The sequence below is a fragment of the Protopterus annectens genome, chromosome 10.part0, assembly GCF_019279795.1.
Source record: "Protopterus annectens isolate FY-2018-M chromosome 10.part0, PAN1.0, whole genome shotgun sequence".
NCBI lineage: Eukaryota > Metazoa > Chordata > Ceratodontiformes > Protopteridae > Protopterus > Protopterus annectens.
Genome location: NC_056744.1, coordinates 16,400,502 through 16,423,664, shown reverse-complemented (window position 1 = coordinate 16,423,664; position 23,163 = coordinate 16,400,502). Strand labels below are relative to the sequence as shown.

The 23,163-nt window shown below is 38.6% G+C and overlaps 1 protein-coding gene across 3 annotated transcripts in view; it reads left to right on the top strand.

Moving 5' to 3' along the window:
• MYO15B (myosin XVB) overlaps positions 1–23,163 on the top strand; it is a 1,190,858-nt gene that overhangs the window by 654,690 nt on the left and 513,005 nt on the right. For all 3 annotated transcript variants that reach the window (XM_044084949.1, XM_044084950.1, XM_044084948.1), the window contains exons 22-23: positions 11,794–11,853; positions 15,953–16,028. In XM_044084949.1, coding sequence (XP_043940884.1) covers positions 11,794–11,853; positions 15,953–16,028 — 136 coding nt within the window. The remainder of the gene's footprint in view (positions 1–11,793; positions 11,854–15,952; positions 16,029–23,163) is intronic.

Genomic DNA, 23,163 nt, shown 5'->3' with positions numbered 1-23,163 from the left:
GTCCAATAATGTACTAGATCATCCCTCGGGTACTTCCCCTGTGGGGAAATTAGGGCAAAGTAGCTGCTGCATTTGTGGTTTGTGAGAGATGTGAATAGATTTCAGCAAGGCTGGCCCCAGCAACTGAAGATCTTTGCCGCTATGACAGGGTTGAGGTACCACTCGTGAAGCAGGAGAATGCATCTGCTCAGTTTGTCTGCAATCATGTTGGAATCCCCAGGAAAGTACATTGCTATCAGAAAGTGGTTGGAAGATATCGCCCATTGCCAAATTCTCATGACTTCCTGACACAACGGATAGGACTTGGTTCCCCCTTGTTTGTTGATATACCAGACTACGGACATGTTGTCCGACTGGATAGAAATTGCCCCTTACAGAAGGACAGATTGAAATGCTTGCCATGCTAGAAGCACTGCCCTCAGTTCTAGAACATTGATATGCAGATTGGCCTCCATGGGGGGACCAAGTACCTTGGACTGGTTTCCCTGGAAGTGCCCCCTCACCTCATCAGGGAAGCGTCCATAGTCACTATGGCCTTGGGCTGAGAGGGGGAGAAAGGATGACTTCATAGGTCTTTTCCTGGCTTCATCTACCAAAATAAGTCTTGTTTTCATTGATTTGTTATGTAGATCTGAAAAGACATAGGATGAGTCAAAGGGGGCCACTGTTCCAAAGGAGGGATGGGCATCCTTGAAACTGACTACATGTACAGATCTGCAATCGCGGGACTTCACAAATATCTGCTGACCTCATGAGACCCAAACTTAGTGAAAGTTTTGAAACATGAGGAGAATAAATCTAAGATGACTTCTCTGCTTAACCTAGCAGAAGCATATCACCATCAAGCAGGAATGGAAATCAAACCAGAAGTGATAATAATCAGGCAGCAACTGAATGTGCCAAAAAAATAGAAGAAAGAATAGAAAGAATCTCTGGATCCCTGATTATGTGGACCCCCTCTGCATCTGGAGGTGCATCTTCCAGATGAGTTTCCCCCTCTGCCCCAGGGGGGGTAAACTCGCAATGTGTGTCATGGAAATGACCCTGGGATTTCTTGTACCACATCTTTCCACTCCTCTGATTCTTAAAGTAGGATAGTTGGGGAGTGGAAAAATGCACGGCCACAGCAGACAGGGCCTTTCTGTCCTTTTCACACCTGGTAATGTCTCTTTTACCTTTGGACCAAAAAGAGAAGAGGCTTTCACATGAACATTTCAAAAGGAAGACTTAAAGTATCCAGAAAATCACATAGGTGCATCCAGGTGTGATGTCTCATGACAATGCCTGCACCTGCAGCTCTATCCGCCCCTTCAGTAGTATGACAAATCAACCTCATGGCTGAATTAGATATTGATTCCTGGGTGGCAAGCTTTGAGGCAACTTTGTTGTGTACCTCATCAGAAATTGCTCCTGCTAGGGTTTCCGAGAATTCTGAGATTAGGTCTCTCTGGAAAGGGGGAAAATGTGCCAAGTAATTCAAGGACCAAATGGCAAAGGTCGATGAAGAATATACCCACTTCTCTAATCTGTTCATCGCCAGAGACTCCATTTGGAGGATGGACAGTAGGGCTCTCCTCAGCAAGATCTTTCCTAGTGGCCACCACCACCACCATAGTGCCTACTGGTAAGCCTTTGGACCAATGTGGGTTGCCCTCTGGCAGAGAGACAATTTTGTCTGGTCTCCTGGTGATCTGTTCAGTGGTATCAGGATTCCTCCAAGCATGCTGTACGATGAGCTGAACTAGGTCATCTGCATGCGGGGTCACCCAGGAAATAGAGGGTTGAGCACAGAAAGCCTGCAAGAATACAGACTCCTCCGAGGAAGGGTTGGTGGTCTTCCAGTCTCCCCACTCCTTTAAGATTTCCAGTATTTCTCCAAAAGAGACATCTTTAGGGGGTGACTGTGGGGACCATTCCCTTCATCACAGTCTGTATCTTTGGTAAGGGGAATCCACGTGCTTCCTCTTGCATGATCTCTTACAGGGTACCCCCTCAGCAGGGACATCTGAAGAGGACTCCGAAAAGGGGGTACCTTGTGGAAGAGTATCTTGAGGTTCCCGTGCTCAATGTCCCAGAGTAGTGGACTGTGCCAAATGCAGTTCAGAGGATATATATATGTGGCACTCCAGTGCCAAAGGAACTGTGAGCCTGCAGAGGCAAGTGTCCTCTCCATCACCTGGAAAGCAGGCCCACCCAAAGAGGGATGAGAGCCTGAAACCGAGAAAGACAACCTTGAGACTGGGGTCACACCCTGCTCCGATGAGCCCACCCCCAGGGAAGGAGCTATGAGGGGACTTGTTGCCGCCAAGACAACCAGAACCATAGTAGACAGCACCACAGAAAAAATAGGTGGCGTACTAGGGATCATGGTGCTGACAGACCAGTCATGATCCTGAGAATGGCTTGGCTCCAAGTGAGTCAAGGACCATAGGGTAGACTCTGGAGCCATGGTAAGGTCTACCACTGAAACCGAAGAAGCTGGTACTGGGATAGGCGTTGGTGTCGGGGGCTCCAATACCTCCAAGGAGGTCAAAGGAGGAATATATGTCAGAGTCTGTGGAGAAAATTCCTTGGCTCCAGGTGAGAGGCAGGATTTAGAAGAGTTGGAATTCCTCTGGCCACCAGAAGCTGATCCACTAGTCTCAATATGTCAAATTCCAAAAGGCTCCTGGAGGAGCAGGTTGACATCCCCAATGGAGACTCAGGGTGTTCTAGGAATGGACTGCATTGTTGTCCAAAGAAGGGGTCTGTCGATGGGGAGTATCAAGTCCGGAGTAATATTTCACCCTTCGGCACCGTGGTCAAAGGACAAACAAGTTGTGTAGGAGGGGGGCAGTGACCTGAATTGGGGAAACAATTTTTGGTGCCAAGAGGGCTGTCAGTACTGTAGCAGGAGTATATGTTTTGGGTGGTTCCATAATCACGAGCAGCACCATAGTAGGTGTTTGAGGCACTGGTGCCGAGAATGGTACCGTAGTAGATGTTTGATGTCTTGTTGCCAAGGACAGTACCATAGATGGGGTTTGAGGCCCTGGTGCAAGATTACAGGAGTCAGTTTAGGAACTTTTGCCTTTGGTTCCATGGGAGATTTAGCAGATTTAGAGTCAGTGGTATGTGGAGAGGAAGGTAAGGACTGACTCCTCTTTTTATGTTCCTTTTTGGGACGGGTTGAGCCCTCCACCTCAGATATAGCCTCTGAGAAAGAAGTTTGTAGGAGACCTTTGAGAATCAATTTATTTCTCCTTTCTGTCAAGGTATGGGCACTAAAGCCCTTACATAAGTTGCATGGGGATTGAACTTTTAGATGCAGTACCCCGAGACAATAAACACAGGACAAATGTTTGTCAGAATTCAGCATTTTTCTGTTACACTGATCACATTGCTTAATGCCTGTTGTCCCCTTTTTATCAGTCATTGTTTATAATAATGAAAAACCTTGTCAAATAATATACAAAAACAGTCACCGAGACACACACACACACACACACACACACATACACACACACACACACACACACACACACACACACACACACACACACACACACACACATACACACAGACAAAATCAAGAAAAAGATGGACCGATTTTTTTTTTGGTTACCAATGATGATAAATAAGAAGTACCCAACGGGTAAAAAAAGAAAATGAGAAAAGAGAGAGGCACAAGGAATACCAACAATGGTATTAAAGATTACTACGGAGGGAAGGAAGACCTGTACCAACAATGGTGCGAAGAATACCAAAAACTTGATAAAGAATCAGACAGAAGCACTCAAACAGAAAGCAATGGGTAGCAAACTCTAAATGACTACTAATAAGATAGAAATTCACAAAAAGTGAAGAAAAATTATTTCAAAGGAAGTATAAAATTTAAGTCACTTAGCTTGAGAGCTGGCTTGATGTGTCTTGATATTATACATGTCAGACAAGATCTGGGGTGATAGAGAGAGGGACACTATGGGTAAGCTTAGTGTGAGAGTTTTTTGGCTGGCGCATGCTTGTTATAACGTCCAACTTGGTTCTGAGGAGTGAACCAATACCCATCAGAAAGGAATGAATGAACATTAACAACATCAGATACAATGCTGCTGTTGGGAGGCAAGCATCCCATCCCCCACCCCTGCTAAATAAATATACCAACTCTGCAATTACACATTACCAGGGAAAGGGCAAATTCCCCATCTCTAGTATTACTGCAATCTCACACAACTGTTGATCAGTTTTTCCGACAAACAGCAGTAGTCAATCAAAGGTACACACACATATATATATATATATATATATATATATATATATATATATATATATATATATATGGTTCCACTTCATATTACTGAATTGTCATTTCATCAAATTTCAAATCATCAAGATCAAATCGTCGAAAACTCAAATCATTGAAAACTCATAACACCGAATCTCAATTCATTGAAAACTATAAAGCAGCTAGAAATAACATCCCAGACACTGTTTACTACATGATATGAAGTGGAACCATATATATATATATATATATATATATATATATATATATATATATATATATATATATGTTATATATATATATATATATATATATATATATATATATATATATATATATATATATGTATATATATATATATATATATATATGGGTCTATTTCACTTGACCTAAAACTCATTTGACTGAAAACCCATTTCTAGAACTTAAAATTTATTATATATACTAACTCCAGGTACACACTGCAGTAGGGAAAAGGGCATATACTTTTGACTTGCCTTACAGTACTCTACATGGTGCCACTACTGCTAGGAATGCACAAAACATTTGCCAAATTACTTTAGACACTTCCCATAAAAATGTAAAGAAAAAACTCACATTTAAAAACACTACAACACTACTTTCTATGTGACTATTGGAATTCTAACAGTCAGCTCTGTAAGTTACAGTAATTCTTTTTATCAAAAGCAAGTCACAGGTGAAGGAAAACCCACAAATCTATGTCTTAAATGTCATTGAAATGGGAGTCAGTCAAATGAGTTGTTAGTCAAATGAAATTTAGGCCACTTGGGTGTCAAATGAATTTTAGGTCAAGTGGAGTAGACCCATATATATATATATATATATATATATATATATATATATATATATATATATATATATATATATATATATATATATATATATATATATATATATATGGGTCTATGACATTTCGCCGAAAATTTCTGACATAGGGTCCAACACTGTGCTACCACAATGCATATATATTTTCTATCTTCCCACCCATCTAACCATTACTTGAAAGGTGAGTATTGCAGAACAGACCTACCTATCTCCAGCAATACACTCAAGCTTTTCCTATGGGATCCCCAGGTTTACCTAGCCAAATTGAGTAACATAATCTCTCCAAGATGTCACAGGCCTCTCCTCCTAAATATGTGATATACCTGACACACCTAAATGGTGCACCTACATGGGCATCCTCAGTAGGTCCCCAAACCAGCTCAATTGACAACACTTAACCTTGAGAAGCAGTGGTTCTAAACTTCCCACACTGCTGTGCTCCCCACTCTACCATGGACAGTGAACCCAGCATCACTGCAGAAGAACCTTATTTGCACTTCTTTAATATGCCATTCATATAAGTGCTTATTAAATTGTTTACCTGTGAGGATCTTAAAAAGCTTAGCCTAACATTCCTATGGTAATTTTTAGCCCTTATATTTTGCACAGGAATACCCAGAGGCAGGGAGAACAAGGATATGTTGGGACATTTATTTGCTGCCAGTACCCCTCAGTCATTCCCCATCATTTGTCCAAATTACATTTTAAAAGAGTAAGAGAAGAACTTCACTTAACGTGGAGTGAAATATGGTTCTATAGAATAGGTATTCTCTGTGATACATACTTATATCTACAACATGTTCTATTTATGTTGCAAAAAAAAAATGGCGATCCTTTCAGCAGGTGTTCACACTACAATTGGATTTGCAGATGTGTAGTAGGTCTAACAGGATATGGTCTGTTGAGGCTCCAGCTGTGAGGCAGAGATCAACTCTTAGTAGCCTGTATAAGAGAGAGAAAAGAGACAAGGCTTTGCAATGGTCTTCATAGTTGTTATTTAGGTCCTTGATATTTTTAGTGAGAAAATCACTGCAGTCACTCCAGCTGTAACAAGTATTTGGACAGGTGCACACCAAATGGGGCATTATGTTCAGCGGTTGGCCTGATAAGGGCCTAGTACAGTGGAACTGAGCACCATACCTTTGGTATAAGCTGTGTGATGAAAAATGACTTTGTTACAATGCTGGATATGTGATGATTAAAGGACAGTTCATTGACAGCATAGGTTCCCAGATCCCTAGCTACAGGATCAATTTCAAGGGGTGTGATGTTAATGTATCAGTCGCAAGAGAAGTCATGCTTGCTGAAGGATACAATTATACATTTATTGGCATTTAGTTTTAGTCTATGGTTTTGACACCAGCTATTTATTTGGGAAAGGCCCTCTTGGAGGATTTTGGTGTCCTCTGGAAAATTCCTTTCAATCACTTCCCAAGGCACATATGTGAGGATGAAGGATGTGGACATGTGAGTTTCATCCTGTGACTCGGCTGTCACTTCACTACTGCATTCCTCTACAGTGGCTGCAGCTATGTCCCTCTACAGGTCATTCTCCCAACCCTCCCCACCAACGTTACTCATGAATAAGACTGCAGAATAATAAAAATCACCACCTACAGTAGGTGTTCCTATCTAAAAAGGCAATCTTTTTCAGGAGAGAGCAATGACTTCTGATTTGAAATGAGCTTCAACAATGCATCCCTGAGGTAACAGTCATTTAAAGCCCAGAGGACAATACTATCTGCAAATGTCTCCAAAGTGGACACTTTCCAAACCTTAGCTGTATCTTGATTCCATGTCCATGATAATAAGGAACAGGAGAGGAGAAGAGATAAGCCCAACGTTGATGGAATCCTATACCCAGACTGAACACATATAACTTAATGCAGTGAATGTGGATCTCACTCTTATTCTGCAAATACAGGGACCAAATAACACACAGCAGTGATCCTGAAACCTCATACTGTTGTAACAGCTCACACAAGTTATTGTGAAGTACATGATCATACGCCTTACTTAGGTCAACAAAACACATCAGGATCATACTGATGAACTCCCACAACCTTCCCAAAATCTGTGGAAGGACAAAAATATGACCTGTTCCTTGATTAGGATAAGATATATGCTGCTTTTCTGAATTAGAGGATCTGCTATTGAACAAAATCTCAGTGCCTTCTCTTAAGCATCTTTGTATAGGCATTCCCAGACAGACAAAGAAGCAGAATCCCTCTTTAGCTGGACTATAACTGGACTACATTCTCAATTCAAAGGAACTGACACTGTTAGCCATGATTCTGCTACCATATGAATACTTTCAGCATTTCCAAGTAGAGCTCATTCACCACAGAATTAACTGCTGCAGTGACCTCATCTAAAGAAATAGAGCCAGTCCCACCAGCTGCTGCTACTGGCATTGCCTGCTGAAGGGGAGGGGGTAGTCATGTCCAACAGTTTCAGGAGTACCTAAGATTGTTCCTTCCATGGATTCAGGTAGCTCCATACATTGAAGATAAATAACATCCTTTTTGCTTTAGTTAAACTAGGTCATTCAGTGTGAGAGTACAGCATGTCAGACACTGTCAGAAAAAAATGTAAGACGTGTACGTTGTTAGTAGTACTGAGCAAGTGGCACTAGTACAAGTGAAGGGTTGTGAAAATGATTGGCAAAAGCTGATTTAACTGAACATGAAAGAAGTGGGTGATGTGCTGGACTGAATAAAAACAGGTTTTACAGAAATCAACATGATTACTGGATAGATATGTAATATGCCTTGTGAAATGTCAAGTCCTGCATGAAGAATATGCTGCCACAATGCTGGTCAAACAGAAAGTTAATGAGATACAAAAGAGGACATCAGACTGTGCTGAGTACTTGGTATATACTGGCCTTGATGGAAGATAAAGGATGGAGAAAGAGCTGAGACAGGTTGATGCATTAGGAGACAAGGGGATGGAATTGGACTGTGTTAGCACAAAAAATGGTACTTGTTTCACAAAGATTACTTTGGGAGATGGGAAGGTGGTAGTATAATCCTAGTCTAATTTATATCATGTTATGAAACGGAACAAGCACATGTTACAGTCCAAGAAAGTGATTTACTGTAGCTGGATGACCCACTTATGCCATCACGATTATTCAGAAATGATTAGAGTATATAAAAGGCAAAAGTTATAATATAAACTGGCTTTACCTGATGTACTGTAGGTGTTTTAACAGATATAATGTTGTTGTTTACTAATATGTAATGGGCAGTGGTTTAGTAAAGAGACTTTTACCTTATGGGTGAAATGAGATGGAGTATATGAGTTTCTGTCAGCGAGGCTGTGTTTTACAAGTCTGGTACAAGTAGTGGATGATTACAATGGAGAAGAAGGATTGTTTTTGTGCAACATGGCTGCTGAATGATGTTTTGAGAGTTTAAACACTTCTACATTAATATAATGGGACTGGTTAAATAGTTGAACAGTACAGAAGTGTGTAATGTGCTGGACGAAATTATGGTAAGGAAACATTAATCATGGTTATATTAAGTAAGATGCGTGCATGTTTAGTAACTGTACAAGTAATGTAGAGAGAAAACTTATGTATCATCTGTAAGTGATACAATCTGAATGATGAATTACATTTTCATTGGATATAAGAGGAAATACTAGAGCTCTGAACATGTTTCTTACTAATGATGCATTTTGTCTATGAAAATTAACCTAAAAAGAGTTACTATTCTATGTACTGTAATTGGATCAATCATTATATGCTTTATGTTAAAGAATATAGGCTGCTAATTAGACTAGTAGTGCTTGATTAAAAGTGGCAGAATTATGCTTGGTTTTATTTATATCAAATTTGAAGCAACTTTAAAAGGAATTATAACTTTAAGTATTGGTTTATACTGTAAGACTAGTTATTACAATATTAAATTCTCCACAGCTGCAGTAGAATGTTTTATGAGGCTGAATCTTTCCATACATTGTTAGACTGGTTAATTAAATATGATACACAGTTCATGTTAGGCTCTTTATGGTGCGAGGACATTAATGTCAGTTATGCTGCATACTTATGCATGTATTTTTAGTATGCAAACTAGTGATGAAGTGAAAGCGTGCATATCATTTCTAATTAATGCAATCATTCTGACTGGATACACTTCCCTGAATATGATTTTTTACTGATGTCTTGTACAAAGGAGGAGAAAAAATAAGTGAAAAGAGCTATCTATTATCACTGGATTTGTCATCATATTACTAAGTTCAGGAATATAAACTGCTAATTGGAAGGGTGGTCTTTGGATTATTTTCTTATAATTTGCAGAATTATGCCTATGTTTCTACTGATACTGAGCTGGAAGCAGCCTTGATTGAATATGCGTGTGATTTTTGTACTGTAAGATCACTCTTTCAAGCTATGAACGACCCAGTCACAGGATATTTGGATTCCCTAAAATGCCCAACTGATATTCCAGATGTCTGACCCAGGTTTCTACCAAATTATGAATGCTGATCATTTAACAGTTCAGCACTTATCTTGCCCCATGAATAATGAACATATCACCTCAGGCCTAATGACATGATTACAATGTCAATTTCTGACCTTTGATCAAAAGAGTTGTAGTTCTCAGCACACGTATTAGCTGCTTTCTGTTCTAACATGATGTTCATTGTAGACAAGCCTAGGCTATCATATGTCTAACAGTTCACCATTTAGATTAAGAAATGCATTCCTTCTAATCTTCCTTTTAATCACATCATTTTGGAAGTCTCAGCATTCTGCAAGTAACCACTGAAGTCCCCCAGGAAAATTAAAAGGCATTAGGTGGCATCCTATCAAGTACAATTCCCATGGTCTCCAGATAAGGCCAAATACACAAAATAGCTGTTATGTATACATGCTGAAACAATAGTCAGAATTTTCCTTTCTGAAGATGACCCTTTCAACTGCCAGCACAAACACTAATTATATGGCACACAGTCAGGGACTTGAGAGTATCCCACCCCCAAATGAGGCCTCTCTTAAGAGGCATTTCCAGAGTAGGAGATAGAAATCACCTCAGTGAGAAGTCTGACTCCAAAACCAGAGCTGCACATAGATGTAAGCTCAGCAATATCGAGGTATTATTCAAACTCTTGTAGATGTACCTTCTTCTCCCAAAATGATGTGGCATTCCACATCCCTGTATCCAGTTTCCACCGTTGGATCCTACTGTATTACAATCTATCCTGATCCTACTTGCCAGTTGCTCAACATCATACTTAACCTCAGTCCTTCACATTGCAGTACTGAGCCCATGTGGTAAGTCCGTGTAGATTTAAGGGGTTGAGCCATACCTCACTGTCTGGGTCACCTGACAACCAGCTCCTCACTGTTGAGCTCCACTCCTAGGCCTGGATCCAGAAATCAGCCCCAGAATCCCTGTTCTGAGTAAGATTATCTTATTCTTTGCAACAGCCATCAGTGGGTATCATTTGTGCATTGCATTTGTCTGTCCCTTTGACTGCAGTGGTGGTGCTGCGGTAGCGTTGTCACCTCACAGTAAGACGTTGTCCTGTTCGATTCTCAGCTAGAGTGTCTTCTGTGTGGAGACATGCGTGAATGGGCGTACCTTCGTTAAAGGTTGTGCGTCAGAGCTGGTAACTCGGCACATAAAAATCTACTGCCAGTCATTAGCGGACCGGAGTTCCGCTGTGGCGACCCCTAACCAGGAAAAGCCGAAAGACACAACAACATTTGTCTGTCCCTTTGCTTAGCTAATTTACTAAGGGTAGCCTTATGTGGAATACAAATGTTAAGGCAACAAACCTGCAACATGGACCCCTTATACTGTACATATATATCCTTTCATTGGTCTAGATAAAGTCTTGATAGAGTCCCAACCAACTAACCTGGTAAATGAATGAAAAAAAATTGCCCAGTCAGGGTAGAGGCACTTCCTTCCTATGAGCGTAAAGCTTTAGGCTTTTTAAAAGTGGACCAAAAATGTGAATATACTGGAGTTAAGCTGTCAGCATTTCTATCTCTGAAGTAATACTATATCGGGCCATAGTCTGCAGCTCCTATGATTTAGAAAAAGTGTTATGATTTATGTGTTCAGGTTTACCTGTACCCTACCTTGATCTACTCAGATTCTTTAAGCTAGCAAATCATGGATCTAAGCTTATGTAGAAGATTATTTATAAAGAAATGCATGCAGTCTGAAATGGTTAAATCTGCTATTGTGCAAATTAAAAATATTTACTTTTCTTGATACTCTGTTATAATTTTAAATGTTAGTGCTATGATGTCAATGCTTGTAGACTGAGATGAATGTACCAGGCAGTATATGTTTTGACTTTCCACACAGTCAGTTATAATGAACTCACAGCTGAGCTAGTTTTTGTCATTTAGACTCTCATTCTGAAGCTTTTCAGTACCAAGGCATTTTTGTTGCCAACATTTTTAATCCATGGTGTCTCACCACCATTGTGTACTCTACATAGCAGCAACTTTTGAGTTGTGACATTTCCATTCTCTGTATTTTTAATATGAACGACAACCATAGAAAGTTCTACCATTTGTATTGTCCGACATCTCATACTATATATTTCCACACAACTGGCTTAGCTCACAAGTGCAGTTTGATTCAACTTTTTCATGTAGTATCTGGGTTTATTTGCTTATGATCTGACCTTTGGTTCTTCTCATTTTCCAGGTTTTCTACCCCAAAGAAAAATTTAATCATCCCTATGTGTTAAACTTGCTATGTAAACAGGTAAGTTGCTAATGTACCACTGTTTCTTTATATTTGTTGTCCATCTTTAGAAACTTCATGTTGCTGTGTTTTAGCTACTTTAGGCAAAGCCATAGTCTGCTTTTAACATTGAAACTCTGCAGTTGAGGAATATTATGATATTATCCCCAAACACCCCCTTACTGTTTGGCCCCAAGTCTCATATTTACAGAATATCAGTGTGTGCCATGTATATGACAAGGATGAATTCCATGCACCATGAATCCTATGTGTATATGTGCATGTATACCTCCCCAGAGTTTCTAAAGCAGCAAATAAATGTTGCATGTAGAGTCACATATTTTTCAGATTTATCAAAATAATGTTATGTTGTGCAAATACAAAATAAATAGGTAGCAAGGCCAGTTTATTTGTGCAGTAGCCATCTCAAACTTACAAAAGCAGCAGACTTAATCCAAAGGGGTGAAAACGACGTTGCTGTGCACGTCAGACGTTAACTTATTTTTGGCCAAAATGGCAGACTGATAGCTAACTGAATAAGAAATAATAACAAAAAGCAACACTTGGACTACAGGAGAAAAAGTTTTTCATAAGCATTTATGTAATAAAATTTTGTATGTAGTGGGACTTTGGCACAAGACAAACTGATTTTAAAGAAAGCACAGTACAGTTTTAGACTGCAGTAATTTCCAGACATCGGTATGTGCAAAGCTGTTTACAAAGGGGGAGAATTTAATGATTTTCCATGAAAAAGTATTAGTGGTTAATTTAATGACATTATAACGTAACTTACGGCATTTAAATGAGGCAAGTTAGTGACTGAATGCTGAGACAGACAGAGTGAAATTTTGTGAACTACCAAACTGTGTAAAAGAAAAACTAAACAATTGAGAAATATTACTGAACCACCTTTTGCATGGAACCATTTCAAGTCATTGCTGGCAGTTTAAATGACCAAAAAAGTGCAGACAGTGTTTTGAGGCAAATCTGTCATAATCCATCCTCATTTCTTTGCATCCATCAACAGCAGTACAACATCACAGACATACAAAGAACTCTTAGATTGGCTTTATATATTTACATAAAACAAATGACTGGAATCTCAGACATAAAGGTCTGTGCTCTTAAATAACCTTCTCAACCTCAGTAGATAATAAAAATACTTGTGCAAACATTTCCTTATAAAAATCCTAAACCTCCTAGATTTCACAGTATACCTGGGCAGTTAGAAAAATCACTGCCAATTAGTACACCATCAAAATCTTCATTCAATGTATTTCTCCACTCCTGAATCATTTTATCACATCCCAATTGTCTCCCTTCCTTTAAGGCATTGAATTGTCTCCCTTCCTTTTAGGCCTTGAATTGTCTCCCTTCCTTTAAGGCCTTGAATTGTCTCCCTTCCTTTAAGGCCTTGAATTGTCTCCCTTCCTTTAAGGCCTTGAATTGTCTCCCTTCCTTTAAGACCTTGAATTGTCTCCCTTCCTTTAAGGCCTTGAATTGTCTCCCTTCCTTTAAGGCCTTGAATTGTCTCCCTTCCTTTAAGGCCTTGAATTGTCTCCCTTCCTTTAAGACCTTGAATTGTCTCCCTTCCTTTAAGGCCTTGAATTGTTTCCCTTCCTTTAAGGCTTTGAATTGTCTCCCTTCCTTTAAGGCCTTGAATTGTCTCCCTTCCTTTAAGGCTTTGAATTGTCTCCCTTCCTTTAAGGCCTTGAATTGTCTCCCTTCCTTTAAGGCCTTGAATTGTCTCCCTTCCTTTAAGGCCTTGAATTGTCTCCCTTCCTTTAAGGCATTGAATTGTCTCCCTTCCTTTAAGGCCTTGAATTGTCTCCCTTCCTTTAAGACCTTGAATTGTCTCCCTTCCTTTAAGGCCTTGCATGGCCAGCAGATAAAGCCCTTAACCTTTGTATAGTCTCCCTGACTTTCCAAAAATAAGGATGTGTTGTTTATCAATCTTCTCATTTTTGGTGGAGGGGATGTATAATTGCACATTAATTTGGAATTATCTTCCTGATTTAAAACCATTCAGATGGCTGTCATTATAATCTGTCTGATTGAGATATGAAAATTGCCAAAGAAAGGTGTTTCAGCCTGCTTTATAAAAATGCACACTAGCTCTGCAAATACAGACTGACTGTTTAACTTGATCATGACAACAGGGAAAATCATTCTCAACCATGGGCATCCTGTATACTCAGTTGAATGTGTACATCTGTTATTTCTGATTGTGGTAAACATTAAAATTATTAACAAAATAATGTATTTCAGGTTTGTTTTACACAAATAGTGGCCCAGGTATTCCAACTTATTTCATATAAATGTACGCAGTTAACTGAAGACTAGGGAACACTGTCACCACAACAAATAATACAAAAGTTCTGCAATGCCTATGAACCTATGGGTTAGACTAAATACATGTCTGATGTGGCCATAACGTCTTCAGACTTAATATTTACAAATGTAGCATTGTTGAATTTGGAAAATAGGATATATAGTTCTTCCAGCATTAAGGGTCAAGTACTCAAGAAAAATAATGGCATTAAAGATATGGGAAAAGCAGTAGACAGTGAGTTAATCGTTGACCAATGTGTAGTAAATAAGGTCAAAAAAGAACTAGTAACAAATCTGATGTTAATGGCATGTGCAGTCATTCTTATGAAGTCATTGTTCCTTTGTACTCTTCAACAGATCCACTGTTACTAAATACAGTACCACTTTCTGTAGTTTTAAAACTAGACAGTAACTAGAAGTACAGAGATTTGTAATTATAAAATGAGAAAGTGCAATTTGCATTTAAAGGGTGTGGAGTAGCTAGAAAGCACCAGCACTGCAGTGTACATGTCCAGAGTGTTTGTACATAGCTTAGGCGGCTGGTCATGCAAGATGAGCACTCCCAAGCTTGCTGTCTTCATATCAGCACAACAGTGCAGACGTGTCTACATGACCACAGTGCCAGCTAGGTATATCTGAAGGTAAGTGTCTGTAGATGCTATGCTAGTGTGATATTAATTCATGTAAATTACAGGCAGCCTGCAGTATTTCAATGAGCATCAAACAAGCAAGCACCTTTACTTAAAGAGAAACTGTTTATTTTAGCAGATGGCTTTCTAGGACCTGCCATGGAAAATAATATATTATAGGAACAAAAGGCTGCAATAAGTGTTTGTAAACGGGTCTATATTAGAACACCAAACATTCAAAATATCAAAGAAACAGAAAACCAAATTTTTTCCTAGGGAAAGAATTTGGTTGTCCATTTCTGTTGCTTCGGTATTTCCACTGCTGTGGTGGAAAGTTACGGGTCGGGTTCAGGTAAGTGTTCGATTGTGTGGATGTGAGGGTTAGGGCGAGGTAAGTGACTTAGGATTAGGGTGCGGGTGAGGTGACTGTGTGATAGTGACGGACCGTAGGGTTAGGGTTTGGGTTAAGGTAAGTGGATAGTTAGTGGTGTATGTATAGTTTAGTGTAGGGTTAGATGTAAAAGTTTAGGTGTATGTGTGTGGAAGTTGTATGTGTGTGGATTGCTGTTTGTTTGGTGTGCTTGTGTTGTGTGTATGTGTTTTGGAACAGCAAATTTTTTCGCTAGGAAAAAAATTGCTGTTCTGTATGTTCGATGTTTTAAATTTTCGATTCATAGGGTTCGATATTAGAACACTCAAATTTTGAAAGTTCGGTGTTCTAATATAGTCCCTTTGTAAACTATTATCTACTGAATAAATCCTTTCACTGAAATTATGGAAGTCTGAAAGGTATGTGTCAGACTCAATAAAGAGAAGGTATCCAGGTCTGTTTGGTCACGTGTTATGTTTTAGCTTCATGGAATCTTTCTGTATTTTCTTTCCTTCTCAGAATACTCAGCAGCAAAATATTTCTTGTATGACGTAAGACTTCCAAATATAAGGCTTCTATTTTGTGTTTGGAGTACTTTCTAACAATAATCTCTGTTGATGCTTCTGATTCTCCAAGCAGTACACAAATAGTATGCGTCACTGAGGAATCATTTAACTTTCCTGTAATTCATTATTCTCAGGTCATAACCTAGCAGCTACAAAGAAATAAATCATAAAGAGACATAGATAGCTATAAGATGAACCTGATCACTTCTTTTCTTCTCTTTCAGATCATGAGAGATACGTACTCTGAGACTTGTTTACGAATCTCAAAAGAAGAGAGGCGCAAGATGAAGGATATGTTAGGTAATATAATTGATACAAATGAAAAACTTGATACGTGTGACATGAGGTCTGTCATAAACCAGTATAATGAATTAATACCCAACCACATGTATTTATACACAAACAAAAAATCAAATACAGTCTTTGTATTGTCTCCTTTGAGACCTGACTTGCTACAAACAATGTTTTGCTGTACTAAAGCCCCAGTTTGCCACAAAACAGCAGTAGATGGAGGCCTTAGTCTGAGACAAAAATATCCTGTCCCATTGATGTAGGACATGTATTACCTGCCCTGCTGGTATCAACTACCAACACTGTAGCTGCATAAACTTTTGCTGCTGCTTGTACTGGAAATGACCTTTTGCATCTTTTATTATAAATTGTTTCTGTTACTGTAGTTATTGCTGCTCTATTCCTTGTTGATGAGTGTTCCATTTGTTCCCCATTACCAGGGCAATGGTTGACCTGGAGAGGTCATTATTCAGACAGCCATCATGAGTGGCTCAAGTGTTTCCTTGTTTTTCTCCCAGACCTAACCAGTATGCAGCTGATGAGACATAGGGGAGAGACATGAAACTGTCCATGGAGGCCATCCCCTCACTTCCACAAGACACTTTTATTAATATCACTGTGTGACATTTTTGGTTATTTGCTCTGCCTCTACCTGGTGGACTGCATTGACATATAAGTCTCTGAGTAAACACAACCCCTTCCTAAACTATTGGACCTACTGAGCTTGACTAGTCTCCCCTAGACAATTCAGACCATGTTCAGGGACAGTGAGTAGACTGAGACACCCTGGGGAAATGTCATATTCCTGCAACGGCATGTTTCCTGTTCTTGTGTTCCCACCCCATATACACACCCATCCTGCCCCAGAAAGGATTCACAGTGGGACAATGGAACAATATTTCATTCTCATTTCATTAATTATACTCTGTTGATAGTCATTTTACAGTAAAGATGTGCAATCTGCTAGCTAGCATATTGTCCTGTATGCATGGTGACTTGGACAATGACTACCTCCCTAGCCTCCTTGCAGGAGGATACACACCTGCACCACTGTCACTGTCATCCTAGTGTACTAATTTATGTGCCGATGCTTCTTGTAATATTACTATGCCAATTTTGCTCTTACTATTGGTACTAACATTGCAACTGCTGGCATCAGTATCATTGCTGTTACTAATAGTATACATGTGATTTTGCCAGTATAGGTACTCATATCACTGCTACTGTATTACCACTGATAGATCTGCTTTTGCAGACAGTGCCACTACTACTTTACTACAGCAGCTGCCACTCATACATTCTACATCACTATCACTATATTGCTAAGGGTGGTGATGCTGTTACTACCAATATAATTTACTACCCTTAACTCTGCACTTCTGATATTGCTACTACTACTAGTCCTGTGTTTTTATTAGTACAAGAGTGTTGCTGTGACTATAATGTTATGACTTGCGTTGATACTGTCACTTTTTCTCACTTTACATCTGTTGGTGCTGCTGTTACTATTATCCTTTGCTGAGTACTAAATTTGCCTTCTTATTTCCTTAGGCACAACTTCCAAAACAAAAAATAAAAATGATGCTTGATGACAAACTGTCTTACGATGAAAGAGAGCATTGTTTGAATTCGCCTTACTCATCTCGTACAAGTGTTCACATACGCGGGTTTTGAGTTTTCTCTCCATCTTGCCAATGTAAAATGATTTATGGTTAACAGTGATTGGTCCTTCATCCATTTTTACAAAAGAAAAACCTTTTAAAAGGGCAACTAGTTAGGATTAGTTGTATGACTTCCAATGACAATGATTTTATTGTTGAATGCGGTATAGTGGCTGACATGTTTAAGGAAAGGGGTTATCCTAATAGTTTAATTCAACAAGTCACTACAGACATCTTGGAAGGTAGATCCACTAGATTTGCTCCTATTTTGGGACAGGATGTTTTTATGCCTGCTACTTCATTATTTTCCAAACAAACTAAATCGAATAATGATTGGGATGATGCTTATGTTTTGGATTTCAATGGAAACTCAGGAGTAATTACAAATGTTATTAGTAGAGAATGGGAAAAATTCAAAGAAATCTCAGATCTGGAGCCACTTCTCAAAAGTCAGTTAAAATTCACATATAGAAGGGATAGGAACTTTAAAAATCTTTTTGAGTTTGGTAGTGGTTTTGGTTTACAAGGTAATGGTGTAAGGACTGGCACCTTTAAATGTGTGCATGTTCCCAGTGCACTTTTATACTTAATGCTTCTTCCATAGAAATTTTGTGTAGGAACAAAACTATTAAGAGTAATTGTTATTCCAATTGCAATACAAGTGGTTTGGTATATCTTGCCCTTTGTAAGGAATGCATTTTACATTGGCAAGATGGAGAGAAAACTCAAAACCCGCATCTATGAACACTTGTATGAGATGAGTAAGGCGAATTCAAACAATACTCTCTTTCGTCATAAGACAAGCATCATTTTTATTTTTTGTTTTGGAAGTTGTGCCTAAGGAAATAAGAGGGGGTATGTGGGAAGCCAAGTTAGAATATCGTGAGCTCTATTGGCAAATAGTGTTGAATGCTACAAAACAGCCAGGGCTAAATGACATGGTTTCCATTCTGCCTGTATTGAAATTAAGAGCTGCTAAATTGTGATTAGTCCTTACGTCTCTAGAGGGCAGCAGGTATTATGTCACGTCACCTACTTCTACATACATGCGGTGGTGGTGCTGCGGTAGCGTTGTCACCTCACAGTTAGACGTTGCCCATTCGATTCTCAGTTAGAGCGTCTTCTGTGTGGCAACATGCGTGAATGGGCATTCCTCCGTTGAAGGTTGTGCGTTAGGCCCGGCAAGCCAGTACATAAAAATCTACTGCCAATCATTAGCGGACCGAAGTTCCGCTGTGGTGACTCCTAACCGGGAAAAGCCGAAAGACACAAACAAACCTACTTCTACATACATATACAAACATTTATACATTTAGTAATTTATATCATTAATTCTTTGTAGTTATGTATAAGATTTTATAAATTACAGTTTACATTTTAATGTACAGTGTATATTTAGGATTTGTTTATTGTGATATTTATATATTTATTCATTGTATTTTTAGCAAGCTTTGATGTTTTTTACAAAAAGTTTTAAGTCATTTTTATTGGTTCCTATTTAATTGTTTGGCTAACAGTGATTGGTCCTTCAATTTTAAGTTAATTATTTAAATAGTGTCTGTGTAGTCAAGTGTGTGTATCTGATGAAGATTTTACGAAAATGAAACTTTTAATTTACAGCGTTAATTCTTGTTGAGTGAATAAATATTTAATTCTTCGGCTCGTTCCCTATTTGGAAGCTATCAGTGAACCTCCGATTTGGTTACAGTTGTATTTTGTTCACTGACATCTCATTTTTGATTAATAGCCTATAATTCCCAGGGTCGGTTGATGGTCCCCCCTTGTGCAGAGGGTTACTGTTGCTGTCTTGCATTCTGCTGGAACATAGCTAGTCCACAGGCTGTGGTTATACAGGGATCCAAGTGGGTCTGCTAGGTCATGTTTTATGTTTTTAAAAGGTGATTTGGGATGTTGTCTGGTCCCATTGATACTGTATTTTTGGCCTTGGAGAGCACCAAGATGACCTGCTTTCTTCAGATAATAGTTTGAGGAATGGTGGAAGGTATATGTTGGGAGGATGACTGGAGGGGATAGGGGTGAATTTTGCTCCAAATCTGTCAGCTAGCAGGTTGGCTGTTACCTCCGCTTGAGTATGGTTGGTGCCATCCACAACCAATTCAGCGCATAGCTGGGTATTCCCTTTTAGATTTCAGATGTAGTTAAAGAATGCCTTGTGATTATGCTTTTTTTGGTAGTCACTAGAATTAATCTCATCAAGGCCTTACTAAGTCTAGGCAATTCCAATTCTGTCTCACAGCTAAAAAAAAAATCCTTAGTTACTCCAATTTGCTCACCCAGTATTTATGATAGAGTAGTCTGCAGAGATTTTTTAAAGGGTGCCAGCACATTACACTCCCAAAGAATATGTTCCCAATTACCTCTTTCTTCCACATCACACCTCCAACATTTGTGATCTACCTGAGGAAAAATTCTTTGGAGTCTGCTTCAGGTATAAAAGTACTTATGCGAACACTTCCAAGCAAAGATCCTAAATCCTCTAAGACTCTGTTGCATATTTGGGGGTCATACATATATCCTCCCTTCAAATTTCTCAGTTTTTGTGTTATTTTTTATTTAATTTCTTCCCACATGCACTTAACTGCCACAATAGAACCCTTTTTAGCCCATACTCCAAAGTACTTCACTTTATCATGTCCCCATAAATATGGGTATTGCTGAACCAATTCATGTGTGGGTACATAGTTTATAGCTATTACCTTTGGTTTAGCTTCATTAATTTTGTATCCTGAAAAGACTTGAAACTGTTTCAGAATGTCCAGCAACACCGAAATGTACTTTTCTGGTTTTATCCGGTACAAAATAATATCATCTGCAAATAAAGCCAACTTCTCTTGATTATCATACTAATTATATCCTTGAATTTCCACGTCCCTTATTTTCTTTGCCAGTACTTCTAAATATAATGCAAATAACACAGGGGAAAGACAATACCTCTGCCTGTAAAAATGCAGCAGAAAGGTAAAGTATTAAAGAATTATATAAAACCTCTAACTGTTTTGTCAGCAAAGATATGAAATGTGGTAAGTTGCATAGAATTTGTTTTTAATACAGAAAATGCAGATGAACTTTAAAAGTAAAGTTATTTCTCACACTCATGCAAATACACACACACACACACACACACACACACACACACACACACACACACACACACACACACGCACACACGCACACACACACACACACACACACACACACACACACACACACACACACACACACACACACACACACACACACACATATATCTTTGACACTGTCAAAGTAGTACTTCCTATCAAAAGCTATGTTACTTTAGTTGTGTCAGAACTTTCCAGTTATCAATACAACCATCTTTGAAGGAAGTTATTGGGCTTATACTTTTGTTTCCATAGGACATGAAGAATCAAGATTTCTTTACGTCAGTTATTGTGCTTAAAATACTGACACGGTAGGAAGTAAAGGGACAAAACGTCTTTATCTGATGTAGAATGGGGGGCTCTATAAGGACTTTTCTGAGTATCTCCCTGTATTAACTTACTTTTGAGACACTCATTTGACATTTCTTAAAATAAAGTGACAAAAATCAGATCACTAAAAGATCCAGTCATCCTGTGCCTTCCTCTTGGAGAGTTTGATTGACTTTTAACTAGTCTGGGAGAGCTCAAGTCTAATTATGGCTTGTTCATGCTTGCAAATGTTAAATGGTCACAAAAGTCAAAGGTGAATAGATTACAGTTATCTTCAGCTAGTGTTATTGTTAGAAATGGATAGCTAGTAATATTTTTCTACCCTTCTGTCTATTAAAAACTGTGGATTTTAATTTCTCTGTTCAAGAATATATTTGCTTGTATATTTACTTATCAAACTGTATTACCTAATCGCTTTAAAGTAAAGCATTACATTATTCTACCTCAAAATATTGTGTTTTGCTGCTTATTAGTATATATAAGTGTAGCTACATAAAACTGGTCAATAATAACTTTTGGCATCTACCCTTTGAAGTGAGAGAGAGAGAGAGAGAGAGAGAGAGAGACTGCTGAGCTTTAGCTATCATAGGTTAATAATACAGTTGTCTCATTTTAAGAGGGTAGAGTAATTATGACCTTGGTATACAAGATTTGTCTGTCCAGAATCAGGGTGTTACCATAAAAGCAGGAAGGGTAGTAGCACTGAAAGAGGTACTGTTACCCCTCTGATGGAACAGCTTGTTTTCCGACATGATACCACCAATTATTAATGGTACAGATTTAAGTCCATACCACTACCACCGATTAAAATGGGATGTTCAAGGATTAGAGTCTCATGATCTGCACTGCTAGCCACCAAATATTGTGGTGGCACTTGTTTTTAAGAGCATGCAGGTAATGTGCCTCATTGTATGATTAACACCTGTCACAACAAAATAAGCTTTGCACTGAACAACTGCAGAATAGTATCACTAACTTTCAGGGCTTTACTAACCTTGCTGCCAGCCCACTGCCTTCCTTTCCTTACATACAGACACAGTATTTCTCAGGAGGGTCTAAAGATACCTTACTAGTGCAATGTCCCTTTTCCTGTTTGTACAGTAACAAACTGCCATCATCTACATCAATCTAGCACACCATGAACACAGTTGCCATTGACTCTTAAAATAAGTCAACCACATTATACTCATTTGGCAGCCATGGTAAAATAGTCACTTTCTGAAATGTAGAATTCAACACTTAATAATGCACCATGTGTAATGATTACTCATTTACTAATAAATACATTTCCAGGCAAAATCTTTGGAAACTGAATATTAACATTCTTTACTTGAAATAAATAAAATTATAATTTGTAAGATTAAATATAGGACAAATAGATATATGCACAGTGAACTTTAAAGCAAAAGATTTAAAAAAGACATGTCATTTAGAAAAATGCTGTCTACAGTTATTTTGACTCTTTTACTAACCACTAGCTAACTAATTTATATTGTTTCTGTCTCTGAATTTGAAGAGCATTTAGCAGTTGAATACAGTTCGCAGACAATGAATTCCATACATGAGATCTCAATCCAAAAAGTCCTCAGCATACTTCAGACAGCAAAGATTAACTGAGCTCTCAGCGGTTGCTCAATGTAGTTTGAAGAGTGCCAATTTCTTATTTCCTGCTTTATATAGATTTAAAACATAAGTTCCCTGTTTTCTCAGTCACTTAGCTCTGGAGGAGGTTGCTGTCCATTTATGTTAGTAGCCTTTACAAGGATGTGGCAGAATTTGAGAGAAATAAAGCAGAGCTCAGCTATGTATGTATTTGTGAAATTTGTTTCATTCCCAAATGCATGTTGTAGTTTACAGAATAATAACTGCATACTCTACACATTTTATAGAATTTTTACAACTGCACTGCACTTCAATTTTGTATTGCAATTCATTTTTCCTCTTCTGAAAACTAAGCACACTTATTTTGAGTTCAGGGCAGCTTTCTCACAAGCCCTCTTCAAAACACTTTGT